This window comes from Dendronephthya gigantea, unplaced genomic scaffold (assembly GCF_004324835.1).
Source record: "Dendronephthya gigantea isolate DGI-Jeju-01 unplaced genomic scaffold, DenGig_1.0 000211F, whole genome shotgun sequence".
Taxonomy (NCBI): Eukaryota; Metazoa; Cnidaria; class Anthozoa; order Malacalcyonacea; family Nephtheidae; genus Dendronephthya; species Dendronephthya gigantea.
The window spans coordinates 226764-246076 of NW_021163221.1; the positions used below are offsets into that span (position 1 = coordinate 226764).

At 36.6% G+C, this 19313-nt stretch overlaps 1 protein-coding gene across 1 annotated transcript; it reads left to right on the plus strand.

Annotated features, from left to right (window-relative positions):
- Window positions 1–4400: 4400 nt before the first annotated feature.
- LOC114539663 (ATP-dependent DNA helicase PIF6-like) lies at window positions 4401–5159 on the plus strand. Its single transcript, XM_028560274.1, has one exon. The coding sequence runs from the start codon at window positions 4401–4403 to the stop codon at window positions 5157–5159; it is 759 nt and encodes a 252-aa protein (XP_028416075.1).
- The last annotated feature ends 14154 nt before the right edge of the window (window positions 5160–19313 follow it).

Genomic DNA, 19313 nt, shown 5'->3' on the forward strand with positions numbered 1-19313 from the left:
TGTGTGTTTTATTCCTTCAAGATGGGACACCTGTCGGCAAATTTGCAGGTGTTGAATTGGCTACAACAGCTGATGCTGAAGGATTATTATGCGCAATTCAGAGTGCTTTCAGTCGACTTGGTATTCTCGCTTTCCTGACCTGAACGCCTTGTTGGTCTTGACATGGATGGAGCAAGTATTAATATGGGCATACACGCTGGCCTTGGTGCAAAAGTTCTTGAAACTGCACCTTGGCTTGTTTTGGTTCACTGCTTTAATCATCTTATTGAACTTGCGTTGAAAGATGTTTTTGATGGTCAGCATTTTCAAAAATTGATCAAATGCTCCGACTACTTCATGCGCTTTACAATGCCAGTCCAAAACGCTATAGTGAACTAAAGCAATTAGCAGAAGCTTGGCAAACATCTATTCCAAAACCAACAAAGGCAACTGGCACTCGCTGGATAGAGCACAAAGTCAACGCAATGAAAATAGCTTTAGAAAACTATGGGGCGTTTTTTAGTCATGTTGAATCACTTTCTCAAACCGACTCGAATCCAACCAAGCGAGTGGAATTGAAAGGGTATCTGAACAAATGGAAAGATGCTACATATCCAATTTACCTGGCAATTTATTTGGATATCCTTTCTCCCATACGTCACTTAAGTTTGGGTCTTCAGCAAGAATTGCACGATCCAGTTAAAGCAGTTCGTAGAATTAAGGTGTTTTTTTTTAAATAAAATTACGTGCCTTAATAGAGAATTCCCTCAATGATCCCAGTAGCAAGCTCACTCATTACAAACGACTTATCGCTGAACTTGAAACTAACGAAAACCAAGAAACAGCTTATCAAGGAATTCTACTAGCTAGATTCAATTTTGTAAATGATGATGTTGCAAACCAGTATTCTGAAAGAATAACTCGAGCATGGAGAAGCGGTTTCAAGATTTGAATGCATCCTCAGTTTTTGTTGATATCACATCAATTTTGGACGTTTCAGTCTGACCCAAATAATTGAATGCCGACATTTCATTTGGTGATAATGCTGTGCGTAAGTTGCTTGATTTTTTTAAGATTTTTTTCGACAAAAATGGTTGTAAAGTTGACGAAGTGTTGTTAGAGTGGGACATTCTGAAAACAATTGTTCAACCGTTCTTAAACAGTACGGAAGTTAAGTATTTGGAAGTCTGGAAACGCATTTTGATGAGTGAGTCAACCAAAAATTATTGTAAAAACATTCTTCACCTGATCGAAATTCTTCTCATCATTCCATTTACAAATGCAAAAGTTGAGAGATGTTTTCACACCAGAATCGCGTCAAGTCAGACTGGAGAAATTGTCTGAAGCGAAGTACACTTGACAACTTACTACAAATCGGTGAGGATGGCCCATCCCTTAGCGACTTCAACCCAGATATTGCTATCGACAAGTGGTTTACCGACAAAGTAGAGGACTGAAGACTTGAAAACACAACTATCCTGCTAAGAGAAAGAAAGTAGCAGATGGAAATGCTGTAACAAGTTCACAAACTGTAGATATTGCAGAGTATGTCTAGTCTGACTTGGGATTACCATCGCCATCCAGTGATAAAGAGGACTCTTAAATACGAAACTACAATATAATAGTCTTACTTACTGTATTGCAAATATTCAGAGAATTATAAACAATCATTATACAGCTTTTATACAGTTATTAAATAGTTTAAAAATTTATTTAAAAATTTGCTATTCACTTTTTATTGTATAAGGAAACAGGCGGAAAATTGCTATCCACTTTTAAAAATTTAATTTGAACCTTGATTGTAAGGCATCGTAGTGTGACGTAAGATAACAAACATAACATAATATAATATAATCCCCGAGCTGGTGCGAAGCACCGGGCGAGGGTACTATTTCCGCCTGGAGATTAGGAATTACGCCAGGGAACGCAAATGCAAAATGAAAGTTGTCTGCCATTATGTCATGTACGGTTGCACTTTTTTGTAAGTTATGTGCATGTGTGAGTTTAAGACGAGTTTGAACTGGTAACTAACTAGCTTATGATTGGCTAAGGCCTAAATTTTTTTAACAAAATTATGTGAGTAAATTAACTGTCATTATAATTTGAATTTAATTTCTTTCACAAAAGCAAATTACAAAAACCTTTACAGTATTGTGAACAATTACTTTACATTTGACAAAACAGAAGGCAAAAAAGAAGGGAGAAAGGTATGAGGATAGGCGTGTAAGACAGAGGGAAAAGGACGAGCTGTGTTAGTTGGTGAAAAACCGGAAGAAAAACAGTACCGCCTGGCAAAGAAGAGAGATGCCTATAAAAGAAGAGCTGAAACAAGTACAGGAAAGAAAGGTGATGAGCTAAGAGCTGAAAAACAACAAAAGCTGCAAGAAACGCCAACACAAAAAGAACGTCGTCTGAGGATGCGAAGAGCTGCTTACAGACAAAGAACTGACGAAAGTACTGAGGAGAAACGGGAGATGCAAAGAGAACATAATAGAGCTAATGCCAGAGAAAGAAGGCAACTTGAAAGTGAGGGAAAAAGACAAATAAGAATTAAAAGAATGAGTCAACGAGCAGTAAGTCTTTTGGAGACAGGTAATAGTAATGAAATGCAACAGGTACTGCCACAAAATTCTGAAATAAGGCATGAAAATGCAATAACAGTAGCTAGAGATGAGGTACTCACCAGTAGTTCAGACCAATATTTACATGAAGGTGGCTGGCAAAATGTTGACAACCCCTTGCATAAGCAGGAATTTGTTCTGAATGAAATGCACAGTTTTCATTTAGATCAAGAGCATTTAGAGCATCGCCATTGTACAATTTGTAAAGAAGCTTAGCCAACAAGGCATAACTTGACAACAAATCCCTTTGTTTGTTACCAGTGTCAAAGAGACAAGACGTCCCCAAAAAAATTTCAGTGCTGGCAATGACATCCTTTGTATGTGCTGTAGAACACTTAGTTTTTGCCTACTAATGCTACAATGTTGCCTACTAATGCTACAAAATACAGCTTTCACATACATTCACAAAAAAACAAAATTCCGTATATTTTCTTTAGAATTTGATATATCCTATTGCTAAGCAATTGAGACAGTAAACAGAAAAGTATTTACAATTATGGAAAAAAATATTTAAATCAGGTATTATAACCATGTTACTTTTATCCCTTCTAAAGTTACGTAGACTGACTTGTGACTACAGTTAATGATGATCTGCCTGATGAGAACTGTACAGTACCACATCCACATCCTTCTGCTGTGAAAGCCACATCAGTTGATAATCATGACATTGATTATCACAGGTTAGTAAATTCAGTAGAGAGGCACACCAGATGCAGTCCAGCCTATTGCATGAAAAAGAAGAGGTTTGACCAGCCTGCAGAGTGCAAATTTGGGCTCCCATAACCATTACAAGAGGAAACTGCACTGATTTATGAGGTTTGAGCTAAGAAAAATAAATCTGTACACTCAGAGTTGCAAACCAAGAGAAATGATGAGAGGCTGAATTCACACAACAGGGTCATGCTTGAGAATTGGAGGGCCAATGTGGATTTACAGGTAATTGTGGATGAAAAGGCATGTGCAAGATATATGACCAAGTATGCAGCAAAAGGAGAACCACATTTAAAATCTGCTTCTGATATACTGAAGTTGTCTGTGTCTTCATTGCAGAATGATGACCAAGTGTTCTTCTGCAATCAAAAAAGCAATGATCTAAGTTGCTGATGATAGAGACATGGCTGCTCAAGAGACTGCCCATATGTTACTCAAGTTGCCTTTGGTAGGCTGTGCTTATAGTTTTGCTATTGTTTCTTTAGAAAACAGTAGAAAAATTATCCTTGATTTGTCTGCTCTCCACATTATGGAGAGCAGACAAAAGTGGAGAGTAGGTACAAGGGGTTATCTCAGTTGAATTTGATGCAGTATGCATGCAGTATGCATGCAGTATGCATCTCAGTTCACAAAAGTCAGAGGTGAGTTGACAAAATGAGTGAATCCTTACATTGTCTTGTCAGGACATTTCCAAAGGTTATGGCCAATCCTGGCAACACTACCTTCGGAAAATACTGTATCAACTCATTAAGTTTAAAGTATCAACTCATTAAGTTTAAACCATGGGAAGGTAAGTCATCAAATGCATGGGACGATATGGAGGAAACTGATAATATGTTTATTAACACATATGCTTAATTTCTTCAGACAGATTTTGCTAGAAACAATGTATTTGGGCATTCTATTGAAACAGAGATGGTCCGTGCTGCACAGACAGATGATGACCAACATTATGAGGATGCTGGAAATCAGATGGCAAATAACGAGGCAGTGTACTGGTTCGAAGCAGCAAGAGGTGTGCCTGGGGATTTGTTAAGAGAATCTCCTGGGTAGATTTCTAAATAGAGAAAGGATGCAGAGGAGCTAGGTATGCAGTATCAAACAGGTGACCAACAAGTGGTGGTTGACCCAGGGACCTTGAATGAAAAAAAACAGCAACTGGCATGTGACATTATCACTACATCTATGGCTAATGATGAATGTGAACCGCTACATATGATTGTAAGTGGTACTGCTGGCACAGGTAAGACATATTTAATTAGTGCCCTAAAGCAAGTATTGCAAGACCAATGTATTGTCACAGCAACCACTGGAATTGCTGCATTCAGTATTGGTGGTCAAACTTTGCATTCTGCAGCTCAACTTCAGATTCAGGAATACAGAGAATTACAGGGCAATTCCTTACAGAGATTGCATCTCAGATTGGGAGGTAAGAGGTTTCTCATTATTGATGAAATGTCAATGATTGGATATAAGATGTTTTCATGGCTTGACAACAGACTATGTGCAGGTACAGGAAAAGAGGATGTCCCATTTGGTGGCATGTTGATTATCCTAATGGGGGATTTCGGCCAATTACCCCCTGTAGGCGATAAGCCAAAGTACATTGCAGGTAATGGATCCGTAATCAGTGACCATGGTCACAGTATGTATTTGACATTTGATTATGTAGTAATTTTCAAGCAGGTCATGCAACAGATTGGTGAAGACCCGGAAGTAGTTGCATTCAGGGCACTATTGATGAGAATGAAAGATGGACAAATTACCGAGATGGACTGGAGACTATTGATACAGCACTCCAGACCTAACATTGCAATGGATCAATTTAGTGATGCTATTTGGCTGTAATTTGATAAAAAAGTGTCGCTGAATATAATTATGAGAAGTTGCAGAGATTGGACAACCATTGGTCAAAATTCAAGCAAGGAATTCTGGTCGGCGTGCAAGTGCGGCAACATCTGATGAAGCAGGTGGTTTGAAAGCTGTCCTCTTTTTGTCAACAAAAGCAGTAGTGATGATGATATGTAACCTTTGGGCAGAAGTCGGTCTTTGCAATGGCTCTTTTGGAACTGTTGAGCAATTTTGGTTTGCGGAGAATGTGGGTCCACCAAATCTACCGATTGCAGTACTGGTTCATTTTCCGTTTTTTTCTGGGTTTTTCTCTTTATTTTTTGTCCCTGACTTTCTACAAGAATGCTCAAAGTGTACACCTGTGCCTCCAACACTGTTTGAGTGGATGGCTGATAGAAAATATTTGTCAAGACAACAATTGCCCTTGCGGCTAAGGTATGCAATGATGATACACAAGTCCCAAGGACAGACACTAACCAAGGCTGTTGTTGATTTAGGTAAAGGGGAGAGAGTTGCTGGCTGCACATTTGTGGTAGAGCCTGGGTAAGGTCAATTCATGATATTGTGTTTGAACCTATGACATTTGATCGTTTGAAGGCTATTGGTAGGAATAGAAATATGAAGAAGCGACAAGAAGCAGAATGACAACTTCATGTGCTTGCAGAAAAGACTGAGCAGAGGCATAAGGATTGAAAATCTTGTGGATGGATTGTACTGTAAGTTTGTGTTGCTATATATTGTTCAATGATACTGGGCACCAATGTGCTTTCGAGGAGAGACTTGCCTGTTACTAGACATAATATTGGAAATGAATTTGCTAAAAAATTGTTACAGACATTTCCTCTATTATTGTGTTTTTGAGGAGGGCAATTTATCATGTAAACATGTGTCATTTGTATTTATATTTGTATTTAATAAAATTACTTTGCAGCCTAAAGACTGAATTACGTAATTTTTACAGTTAAAACTATTCCATCATTAAAATTAAGGCTATAATTATTACTAAGAACCATTAAAATTATTAATATATAAGATAATAAAATAATTTCATTTTAAAATTAAAATCGAACAGATAGGTTAACTTTTGTTGACCTTATTACTCATAGCATATATAAAAGAGTTTGATACCCTATTTGTGTGGCTCATTGGAATATCGAAGGTTCTTTCATGTCTTAGATTATAATTAGATTTGTTCCTTTCTGGCAACAAATTGTGAATTTTATTGTTTGGATCCAACACAGCGGAATTAAATAGCTTGTTACACAAATGTTCATGATGAACTTTCAAAGCTGGAATACCAAGTAAATTTAATGTGCCAGAATAATTTTCTTTAGGTATAATAATGGCCATAGCTCTTTTCTCCAACCGTTCCAAATCGTTTTTCAAGTATTGAGGTAACGCATTGTAAAAAACCGGGATGGCATAGTCCATGACTGATCTAATGCATGATGTATAGAAGGCGGCCAGTTCTTTACACAGAATGCTTGCGCGTTTAAGTTGCTTGAGAAAATAGAGTCTTTTATTAAGCTTTTTGACGACTTCGTTTATGTGAGGTTTCCATGTTAAAGTATTAGAGACCTTTAGTTTGACGGCAAACGCCAAACCGCTAACAAAGTTTGTGTTTTAACTTCACTCTCCTTAAGTGTGCGGCAATTTCGATAAATTACAAACGTTCTACATAAAACTTGTGATGTTCAGCAGTAATGTAGGAAAGCAATAGGCTATTTCTGATGTATTTAGAAAAGCACCAAATTCAGCTTTGCCGTATATGTTTCACGTTCGCCGTATAAAATTTACGGCTGAGGGTGTATGCAGTCGTTCAAGCATTAAATTTTATACGGCGAACGTGAGACACATACGGCAAAGCTGGATTTGCTGCTTTTCTAAATACATCAGAAATAGCCTATTGCTTTCTTACATTACTGCTGAACATCACAAGATTTATGTAGAACGTTTGTAATTTAGCGAAATTGCCGCACACTTAAAGATAGTGGAGTTAAAACACAAACATTGCTAGCGGTTTGGCGTTTGCCGTAAACGTCAAACTAAAGGTCTCTATTATTAATGGTAAGACCCAAGAGTTTAATTTTGTTAACAACTTCTAACTCTTTTCCATTGATTACAATTGAATCGAAAGGTCTCGGCATAGCATTAAACGAGATTCATAGTTCCTTACATTTTTCCGGATTAAGTTGCATTCTATTTGCATTGGACCACGTAACCACATTATCTGTAATATTTTGGGCGTTACTGATGGAATCCTTTGTAACAATTTCTGATACTGTCGAATCATCAATGTATTTCCAAAGATCTGCTTGAGTTGCTGTTAGGTCATTTATGAGTAAAATGAATAACCAAGGGCCTAATTTAGTTCCTTGGGGCACGCCAGATGGAACTGGGCCCCATTCTGAATAACAGTTATCTGCTAACTTTACTCGCTGATATCTGTTTGTCAGAAAAGTCTGATATCCAATTGATGACGCTATATGGTAATTCTAACTCTGATAGTTTTTGGATCAAAATTAAATGATCAATAAGATCAAATGCTTTCCGGTAATCAAAGAGGATTGTTCTTACAACAGCGCCATTACCGTCAGTCGTGGTGGACCAACGATAGATCATGCTGATTAATGCAATAGCAGTGGAACTTCTAGGAACCATACTGATTTGGGTTGATGACTTTCAAGATTGCTGGTTTCACATAATCAACAACAATAAATTTCTCAGCGACTTTAGAGATACTGGCAGTAAGTGAGATAGGTCTTATATCTTTCTTTGGATCTTTTACAATTTTTGCCTTTGGCAAAGGTGTAATATTGGCCATTTTCCAAGTGGTAGGTACACATTGCTCTCGGTATGAGGTGTTGAGGATAATTGAGATTGGAAGGTTAATACCCAATTTGGTAACTTATCAGGTCTACATGCTTTATTTGTTGGGAGTTTCGATAAAGCTTTTTGCACTCTTATTTCTGATACTTTAGAAAGGTTGCCTGCCATTTCCTCCAACGAAAATTTTGGTAACAGACATTCTAGTCTGTATTCCTTGAGCGGTTCTAGAAATGTTTTGTTAATTTCATTTGCTTGATCTCTTGGTGTAAGGTTAGAAAACGTTTCAACATTTGCTAAACTTATCGGTTTCCGTTTGGTTGCAAGATTGGAGATACGTTTAATTTCAGACCACCATTTCTTTGGGTTTTTTATCTTTCAATCTATGCATATTTAGTTGATAATACTTCGCTCTACATAACTTTCGCTCCCTGTTAACTAAATTCCTGTACTTTTTAAATATTGCCAATTTAATTCCATGAGTAGCAAAGGCCTGTTGTCTTTTCGTAATGAGCAATTTCAATTTATTGTTCATCCATGGTGCATCTGTGGTGGAGACTTGGATTTCTTCACTTGGCATCGAAAATTCAAGGCCGGTAAAAACCAGGTTGTAAAATGTACTCCACATTTCTTCACAGTTGATCTGATTGGAAATGATTGATTGCCAATTTATAGAACTTAAATATCTACCTAATATCTACCTAAGCTCTGCCTGCCTGTTACTAGACATAATCTCACGTCCATGCCTGTTACTAGACATAATCTCATGTATTATGTTTTTGAGGGTGGCTGTTGACATGTACAGATATTTACATTATTAAAGTTTGTTTGTTTTGCTAAAAAACATTAGAACATCAATCAGGTAAGATACAATATAAACAATCAACCTTTTCACTGTTCAAAACTCTTTATAATTCGTGTGTGTAGGCGTGTTACACAATTTACGTGGTGACTGAAAAAGAGTAAACACAAAATCCACGTATAGCATAAATTTCAAAAAGCGCGCAAAAATATTGTCCTGTTCTGTGTCACTGTTTGGAATGCGGTAAGTCATATTCATAATAAAAAACTTTACAAAATATTGAACATTTGAAAGTTTGCCCAATAAATTATACTAGACTTCTCGCTTGTTGACATTTTAATTTACAAATTTGAGGAGAAACATTTTTGGAAGAAACTGCAATAACTTCTTTAAAGCATTTATAAATTTACCGATTTTTGCAACACTGATGGCTGATGCGCTTTACCTTGTTGACAAAGTGACAAAGAAATATAAGGAAAACATCCCAGAAGCCTTGAATACGAGTTTTCCAGGTCGACTGTCCAAAACTGAAGCAATCAAATGCCAGTTGGATAGAAAGCAACTTCCTTCAACTCCATTGTTTCTTTCATGTAGGTTGTTCATGCAAACATGTACAACAAGGATGGATCTAAAAATTCCAAAATCAATTGTTAACCTTATATTTGCAGATCAAGAACAAGATGCGATGCAAGCCAGAGCTTTAGCTCTAGAAAAAGAAGCTGCTTCAACACTTCCCACTAAACCAAGGAATATTCCTTGCTGCAGAAAATGTGGACAGCCTACGAGAAATCATTGAAAAAGTCAATGTTCACAAGGATCAACTGACAACCAGTCAAGATAAATAATATAATTATGCGTTGAATGTTTTTTACTTTCATTAGTTTCTTTGCTGTGCAGACTTGTAGCCAGCAAATTCATTGGGATTACCTAATGGAAATCTTTTTCTAATGTCTGTGTAGATGCATGCAGGTAAAGGTCCAGAATTTTCCCAACCAAGGCATTCAACAGCCATCGAATAATCCACCGGTATGCAACTGCTCTTAAGTATCTATAAAAAATATCCACTAATCAAAAAGTATCTATTTTGACCGAGTCAATTTGACTTACTCATTTTCATGGATCCCACAGCGCTTGTATGACCTTCCATCTTTGTCTCTCAAAAGTGGGCCAACATTTTTCAAGACTGTTGGATGGGTCATCACCATATATTCCTCATGAAGGGTGACACAGCTTTTTTTTTACCATCGAACCATCGAACACCAGTTGATGCAAAGCTGGCCCTACCTCTCTACAACATTGGTATTCGATAGCATCTGATAGCATTTCTGTTCAACACAAGCTACATGAGCACCTATAAAACAAGAAGTACTAATTTATTTAACAATGAAATAAGAGAAAAAACTTCAATTTGATAAAGATATTTGATAACTTACAATTCTTCCAATTGAGCCGTTCCTTCGAATCTAGCTTCCAACGTCCGAGGGTCAACGCCATCTGCATCGTCTTTGACAGACAAGAAATTCTTCTCAGCGTCGTTTGCCTGAGGCTCGTTTTCGTACAGATTCACAACCGAGTTTACAACTAGTATATCCTCATTGCCGGAATCTGAATGTAAATTTTCATTTTCTGCGTCAGCTTTCTCGCTTTCGAAACTCTGTTCCCTCTCACTGCTTGATAAACTCATGTTTACTCATGAATTCAGCGCATCTATCAAAACACTGGCAAAGCTATGCTCTTACTTCAAATTCCGTCCTTTTAATTACGTCACTCCGGCATCATATATCAGGAGTAAAAATTCGCACACATAACCTAACTTTGAGGCAAAATCTATGCATGTTCCCATTCTTTGATTTTGATAAAAGATATACCAAATTGATCAGGAAAGTTTGAATTATCCAATGAAGAAAAAAAAATAGGTACCCAAAAAGTTTGTTTCAGTAGCACTTAATGCAAACCTTGAAGGTATGTATCAGCTACTTTATTCAATATTATTTATTTTATGTATTAAGTGATGATGATACATGTTCAAGTTTTTCGTCATCAATTTAAAACTCTAAAATTAAAAAGGTTCCCTTCTATCATTACATGGATTTATGCAATATGTCAACCAAATTTGTTTTATTTTTTTTATTTTAGATAATCACCCACACCCTGGGTTTCAGGGGGCAGAGGTACTGTATGATTCATTATATCCATAATAATTGTTTCCGGTTTTTGTCATTGGATGCTACTCGACAAATAATGCATTGTCAGGATGCTCAATATGACATTTTGTCTTTTTAGTGTTACATGGACAAGTGAGAGGTTAGTAAAGTTTAATTGATAATGGTCATGCAGTTAACTCAAAATTTTTTCGTAGCCTGCAAACCAATTATTTCTTGATATAATTTCTTGATATTAAGGCGGTGTTACAAATGTGGACTGCGTGGCCACAGGGCAGTGATATGCAAAACACATATGTACAGTACCTTATGATTTGTCACATGATGTTGTTAGGTCACTGGTTCACAAACAATATAATCATGGCTTCAGGGCTATTCTTAGATAGTAGATGGTAGTAGACGCTGCCCATCGCAATATATGACAATAATCTCTTTCTCCAGCTGGTGACCCGACAGATTATCCTGCAGTTCTATCACCAATTCACAGTTAACTCAAAGCTATATAATAACATTTTTTATTTATAGGGGCTGTTTGTTGGTTATGTGGCCGAAGAGGCCACACGAAAGTTGTGTGTCCCCAGCGACAAGGGGCACTCAAAACTTCACCAAAACCAACCATGCAGTTTACAAACTGCACGTTTGAGAAGTTTAATGCTTGAACTTCTCAATCATGCAGATTAGGCTACGTTGACATACAGTCTAATTGAAATTTCCCTGTTGAACATCTTGCCCATCATACAAATGTTAACATTTAAAAAACAGTGAGCTTAGTACATTAAAGACGAGACAATATTGTTTTCAACTAGCTGCTCAAAAATAACTGTATGTCAACCTAGCCTTGTGCTGTTATCACGTTATATTAGCCCCGTTTACACTACACTCGATTTTATGGCACGGCTAAAATTGGTGCCCATTTTATCTGTGCTCATCCTTTGCTTTCATAGCCTGAACATTAATAAAATTGGGCACAAGTACCAATTTTGGCGGTGCCATGCCGATAAATTGACTGTAGTGTAAATGGGGCAACAAAGGCAACTTTTGACTGATTGGTCAGTTTTCTTTATTCTTTAAAATGGAACACTGACTTCTGGTTGAATTAAAGAAAAAAATTTCAAAACACAGCGTGCGGTCTGTTGAGACAACGATTGCAAGTAAATCTTGCATGCTTTTGCACTATTTTTTTTCCTTTGAAAGAAGGACTATGGATCTTATTTTCGGAGAAATATGGAGAGCTTAGGATCGCTGTTTTGACAATTAATTGTGTGTGCGCCGAAGCCATGAAAACGCTCATTCCATGGCATGCAAATGTCCGCAGCAAAGGCCACACATTTTGTTGTTTTTTACTTATGAACAAGCAAGATGAAGAAACCTAACTGGATATATAATATTGGTGACATAGCAGTACTTAAAAGAGCTAGGTGTTGGAATTTACATCCGAAAACGACGTGGAACGACTTTTAAAACGGTGCTGTTTTTTGAACAAGCACAAGCAAGTATTACGCATATGCTTCAAACAGTGGTCATTTTAAAGAGTTGTAAATTTTGTAATCAAACCATCATGATGTATATGTATTTGTAGTGAAAGTAATCCGCCTTTGTGTATGAAATGCATTTTGGCAATAAGTGTTCTTTCGTCATTGAACCAATCTCAATTAAATGGCTACACAAATGTAACAAGCTAGAGTTACAGGAATTCCCTTAAGACACAATTACATCAAGTTAGATTACTTCAAGAAAGACCTTGACCTTGCACATCAAGTAGGAACATGATTTCAATCGCGCTGGTGAGAGTTTGTGTGCAACTTTAGAAGAATTGCGACCCTGCTTCTCGCATCGCCTGATGAGCGAGTTTTGAACTTTTCAGATTGAAAGTCTTTCAATAAACTTCCCCTAATATGCAGATTATTTGCTCAGGCTTTTTACCTCAAAGGCCTGCTGGTTTCTTAGCAGCAGCTCACACAAATATACATTCGCGATGTCTAAAAATTACGAAGAAAACATGTTTTAAAATAATGTTGTATATTTGCCTTTTGTAAACAAACTAGGCAGAGTTACAGGAAAAGGGTTCCTGGTTGTCTTTTTTAAATCATAATATGTTGCAAATTGTATTTTGTTTGTTCGCACACCTTGCACTGCACTTGTAGTTTAACCATTAAACTTGGTTGACTTTATGACAGTGGCTAAATTGATTATAAAGAAGACAAAGATTTTTTCGATTTTTCAGTTTTATAACGAAACTCTAACTAAGAATTCTAACTAAGTACAGCTGAGGTTTGTAAAAGTTAAAAAGTACCTCATACCAGACCCAGCCGGGCCATCGGCAGAACTCAACTCAACCAAACATCGGTTTTTATGTAAATGGCATCGTTACAATTGTCTTAGTTCATATAGTTAAAGGTAAATCCTTCAAAAATTTCATAAAAACAAACATGCCTATATTGTAAAGAAATGGGATTATGTGGTTTAAAATCTCAAGGCCTTATGCTGCTAGTAATTTGTAACCATGTCATTTCGATAAACTAGCCTATACAATTTGAGATAATAGGTATACCTAAATAAAATAAACAATTGCTGTGGAAAGTCATGAAAATCAACTGCATACCAACAGATAATTGACCTACCCAGACCTATATAGGTATAGTAACTAATAAATTTCCTAAAATATTTTTTGAAACATCACTTACACCCCCCAAGAAAACCACTTGATACAAATACACCTAAACTATGTTGTGATACATCTGATTTGCAATTTTTTGCAAGCAATTGGTTATTAAATTAATATACTGCACATTTTTAGTACAAAGCTGGGTATCTAAAGTAAAATTTTTTTACCTACCCACTGACTTATATATAGGTACCCAGGAAGCTATCTTGTAGTGTTTAATTCTTCCCCACCCTCAAACAAGTACCACTAGAGATTCCTATTAAGATCTGCCCCAATTCTAAAGAGGGGGTACTCAGACATGACAGTTGTGTACTAATAATGCACAGTCGCTGAAGGGGGACAGGCACCTATATCATCATCATCATCCAATCATCCATCAAGCAATGATTGTGCATGCATTACTTCCCAATAATTGATTGTTAATGTTTGACTGACAAAAAGATAAAAGATATTCATTAAAATTATCAACAAAGTAAACTTCACAGTAGAATAAGGTATAACTGTGTCAATAGAATTGTGTTGAGATATATGCCCAGGGGCGGATTAGCTCACCAAGCTACCGGGCGATGCCCCGGTGGGCCCCCACTTTTGTACACTAGGGGGGCTCTGGCTATGAATGCTTGTTATAAACTTGCAATGTCTCAAAACCTTTTTGCGACCGAGCCCATTAAAAATATTTGCAACAAAATAAAGTCAAAAATTCGATCGGAATACAGGAAAACCAAAATTATGTCTTACAAATACGGACAAACTAGTTATTGTATCGTAATTTGCACTTTTACGCGTGTTACGCAAGCTCAGTGCATATCAAACAATGGCAAACATATTATTATATAATTCACTATAAATTATTGGTAAGTGTCAAAACAGGTACGGTTCATTCAAAACAGGATATCTTGAAAATAGTGTGGGGTCGCAAGGGGTTGATCCAGGCATCCAGCAAATCTTTATCTTACTTATTCTGTGATTCATCTTTACTCCTGCAAATAAGTTCAAAAATCGAACTACAGGAATTCGATATTTTCAACTTTAAAAAATGTAAACAAACGCGCATAAGAATCATAACATCGGAACAACACGACCAATTTAGTTGCCATAATCAGGTTGAAATTTAACGTTTATCTCAATAAATTTTGCAAATATCGATAGCTTTACTTCTCTTCTCTCAAGGCAGCCTTGTTTTAACTACCAAACTTTAGTAAATATGCTCCAATTTTTTTTATTACTACATCCCATGCAACCTCCTCTGCCTCTGCCCTAAACTTTGGCCTCGTTTTTGTGCAATACGAAGGCGCGGCCACTAAGTTTCGCAATGGTATAATATAGTTTATCAAATTTCAAAACAAAATTGATAGTAAAATAAAGACTAAAGAGTGCCATGGAAAGAGCAGCTAAGTGATTGTGCAAAACGAAAATTGAAAAACCAGCGAGGACTTGCTGTAAGCCAAAAAATCCCGAAGATAACCAATTGGATGCGCGATAATGTACATGAACAGGCAGAACAGCAGGAAAACATCGATAAAAACCTGGGCAGTCTAACGGTAAGAAGTAAAAGGAAAAAAATACTTTTCTTTGCTGAGCTTGTGTGTGCTGGGTTTTTATCACTATATTATATACTAAGCTGTAGTATTTCTGTCTCTTTATTCGTCTAAAGGAATAAAACAAATAAGTTACAACATATTTTGGCGATTTATTCTAAAACTAAATTAACTTTAGAATAGTATTTGCCAACAATATTTGCATTTCCACGAACAAGGAAAAGCTCAGTACTCAGTAGTTGCTGTTTTAAGGTGTCCCCAACACCTAAAATTTACAACTTTTGGTATTCGTTCAACTACCGCTGTTTCACTGAAATTTCTCTATTTTAAACGTAATAGTTGAAAGTGATGAATATAGTGGTATGGTTCTGCTGAGTGAATTATTAAAAAGCCCTGAAACTGTCGAAAGAGAAGCATAAGGATGACAATCAACTTCAATTAGTGCCATCTGAATTGAGTACTGTTCAGTCGTCTGCTAATTCTGCTGTTAAAGACGCCCTTCTTTTATTGGAAAAGCCAAATGCCACAAATGAAAAGGAATGGTTGTCAAAACATCCTATTCAACCGAAACACAGTACTGAATATAACGTACAAAAAGTCTTCAAGCAAACGCTTGGGGCTGAGCAAATCCAACGAGAATGGATATCATATAACTCAGATACAAAAAAATTACACTGCTACATTTGTTTAGCGTATTCATCTGACCGAAATACGCGCATACATAATGACAAAAGTGTTCTAGCAACAATGCTCAAACAAGCTATACTAAATGAAGTAAAAGAAGCCGGAGGTAAATATGCAATATTATTGGATTCTACTCAAGATATCACCGTTATTGACCAGGTATGCATAGGAATCCGTTATGTTCTGGACAAACCGAAGAAATGTTTGTTATGCCTCATGCCTTCCCACAATGGAACAGGCAAGAGATTATTTAAACTTTTAAAGAACACACTGGAAACAAGTAACATTGCTTTAGGTGACTGCATAGCCGATAGCACAGATGGTGCTGTGAATGTGAGCAGTATTTAAAACGGACTGCAGGCTAAGCTAAAAGAAAATATTCCAAATCACATACATATTCACTGCAATGCTCATGTGCTGAACTTAGTTGTGTGTGATTCGTGCACATCAATTCCAGTCTTGACTTTATTTGATCTTTTGGAAAAACTCACGGTTTTCTTCAGGGATTCCTACAAGTGTATGGATGTTTGGAGAGATATGATCGCGAAATGCCAAATCGGAGCTGCTGGACAGAAGTGTCTGCAAATGATGAGCAACACCAGGTGGTCAAGCAAGTCTTGCGCTCTAAAATGAATCTTTGGTTCATTCCAAGATCCAAACTCATCAATTTACCCAGCTATTATCCGCTGCTTCACTTACTAAAGTCTGATCAGCAAAACCAATCCACAAGAGGTCAAGCTGCAGATCTTCGAGATAAACTCTTGGAATACAAAGTAATCCTTACTGCAATAGTTTTCCTTATATTATCAGTTCTTGACTCCACTCTGGGATTACCTTCAGACTGCTGGAATAGACTATGCGCAAGCATGGGTTCATATTGAAAATACTTTGTTAAAGCTTCGCAAACATTGCAGAAACCTTGGTGATGTTAAAATAGCAACGGATAATTTTGTGGACGTTGTTAATTCCCAGCTTTCCGAAGATGACAGTCTTGAAGGCGTTCTTGTTGAAGATTGTCTACCGAGACAAAGAGTAAGAGCAAAGAAGAGAATGTATGGGGAAAATGCTGTTGATGAAATTGGCAATTTGGACGAGCTGAAGAAATTCGAGACCACTGTTTATAATTCCGTATACGATACAGCATTACAGAGTTTGGAAAAAAGATTCACAGGCCACAAAAAGTTATATAAAGACTTATCGTTATTGTGTCCATCGACAGTACAAGCATTTCTTTTGAAGGGCTTATGGGTATATTTGGTAACCATTTATTGGAGCCAGAATTAGTAAAGCAAGAACTTGTTACTTTTGCATGTAACTGGCCATCGTTCAAAGATTGTGATGTTTTTTGCGACCAAGATGATTCCGGTGAGATTTCAGACAACCCAGAAAGTGAACTTTACATTGATATAAAGTAATGCTAGTGATGATGACTGTGAGGGGATTGATGAAAGTGAAAGTCAGGAGCTATTAAATAGTCGTAAACGTTGCAAGAAAGGCCAAAGATGCAACAATTGCCCGACGTGTGTATATATATTTCTAACACAGTATAATATGCATTCAGCTGCGTACAAAAACTTGTACCAGGTCTACAAGCTGGCTTTGAAGTTACCAGTCATGCAAGTCTTTTGCGAAAGAACATTTTCAAAACTTAAACTTTTAAAAAACACGACTGCGAAGCACCTTATCGTCGGATCATCTGGATTCGTTGTTGTTAATCATGGTGGAAAACAAACTTTTAGACTCGTTTAGTATGGAGAACATTATTGACAATGTCGCGAAACATTCATCAGAATTTCGCAGATTGTTATTGCGGTGAAGCTGTGAAGAGTACGAGCTTAATAAAGATATTACCAGTATAATGTATCGATAGTACAAGTATTGATTTTAATATGGTTAAACTTACTAAGTATTGTCTTTCTTCGATGACATCATCAGGGGGCCCTTTTACCCTATCGCCCAGTGACAGTCATAACGCTAATCCGCCCCTGTATATGCCAGTTGCAAATACATTGTTTCTGCCAACCAGCAGCTGAACAAATATTATTTGGACACATACTACATTTAAAATTTGATGAACCTTTTCCATGACCCAATCTTGTGTGATGGCATGTTGAGCAATGTGGAGATTTCCTAGGAGGTTCTACATTTGTTAATAATGTGGATGTACCAGCATCACACAAAGAATTACTATTTACAGATAAACATGAAGTATTACTAGGTGACTCAGGCCTTAACTGCATCATAGATAAATTAATGTTATTAAGCATATTTTCAATACTAGATTCATTTGTACTTATCCCCAAATCATCACATTCCACCTCATCGTCACTGTTGTCTTCATCAGAACCACCATCACTAGATATATCATCATCATTTTCATTGCCCCCATTTACAAAAGAAGAATTAGCTGATACTGATAGAGATAAAGTAACATTATTTAAATGATTAGAACAAATTGGACAATACTCTAAATCTTTCAAGCATTCTGTGTGAAAAGAATGCCAGAACCCTTCAAATATATGCCATTCTGCATCTTCTGGTGCCACACACATGTAATCACATTTGGTATTCACATTTGGTATCTTCTCACATTGAAACCCCAATGGCAACATACAACTTTTCACCTGTTTCTCACCAAAAAGGGATGGGAGTTTGTACATGGTGCAGTCTGATGGTTCACCTTTAACTCTTGGTAATGAATACGATTCATCTGGATTGGAAGAAATTTTCGAAAAAATAGAAACAAATATTTTAGCTACTCTAGTATGTAAATACCTAAGTTGAATTTGACTGAATACATAATTTCGTGCAGGAGTGAATGTTGAGCAGAAATTTTCTTGGCGTGGTCCACATCCAAAAATTGCTTTCATCGTGTCATCCAAAGTTTTTTCAGTTGCACCATCAGTTGTGTGTCGTCGAATAACCGAGTGAACAAACTCTACAACTGACTCATCAATAATGTTTCAATGATTTTTATTTACATTAAATATCTCAGAACAAAACTCATTACCCTTCCAGTACTTGACTAAAAACAATCAAATTAATAAAGATTTCCTGTAATGGTGACGTCAAAAACAGTAAATCATTACCCACATCCTTATAATTGAATCATAGTAATTTGAAAAATCATTAGTCTTAAATAGAATACTATAAGAACATAGTACTGTTGAACAATAATTATCTGGAAAATTTAGTAGTGTACCATACTGCAAATCTTTGCACTTCTGGAAAACAGCTTTCACAGTTCTTCTTATTAAGCTCCATCCTCCATAAATAATTTCAAGTATAAAATGTATCCTCCAAGGCTTTGGCTTTGCCGCAAGAATTCTGTTTGGGAATAGCAACTCATACACATATTTAATAAATGGGTGGTAATTTAGCACTAAATCTTCATTAGCATTTAAGTCAATATGCAAAGGTCTAATTAAAGGTACAAGAGGAGCTCTTCCTGAGGTGTCGGTGTCTTTAAATTTA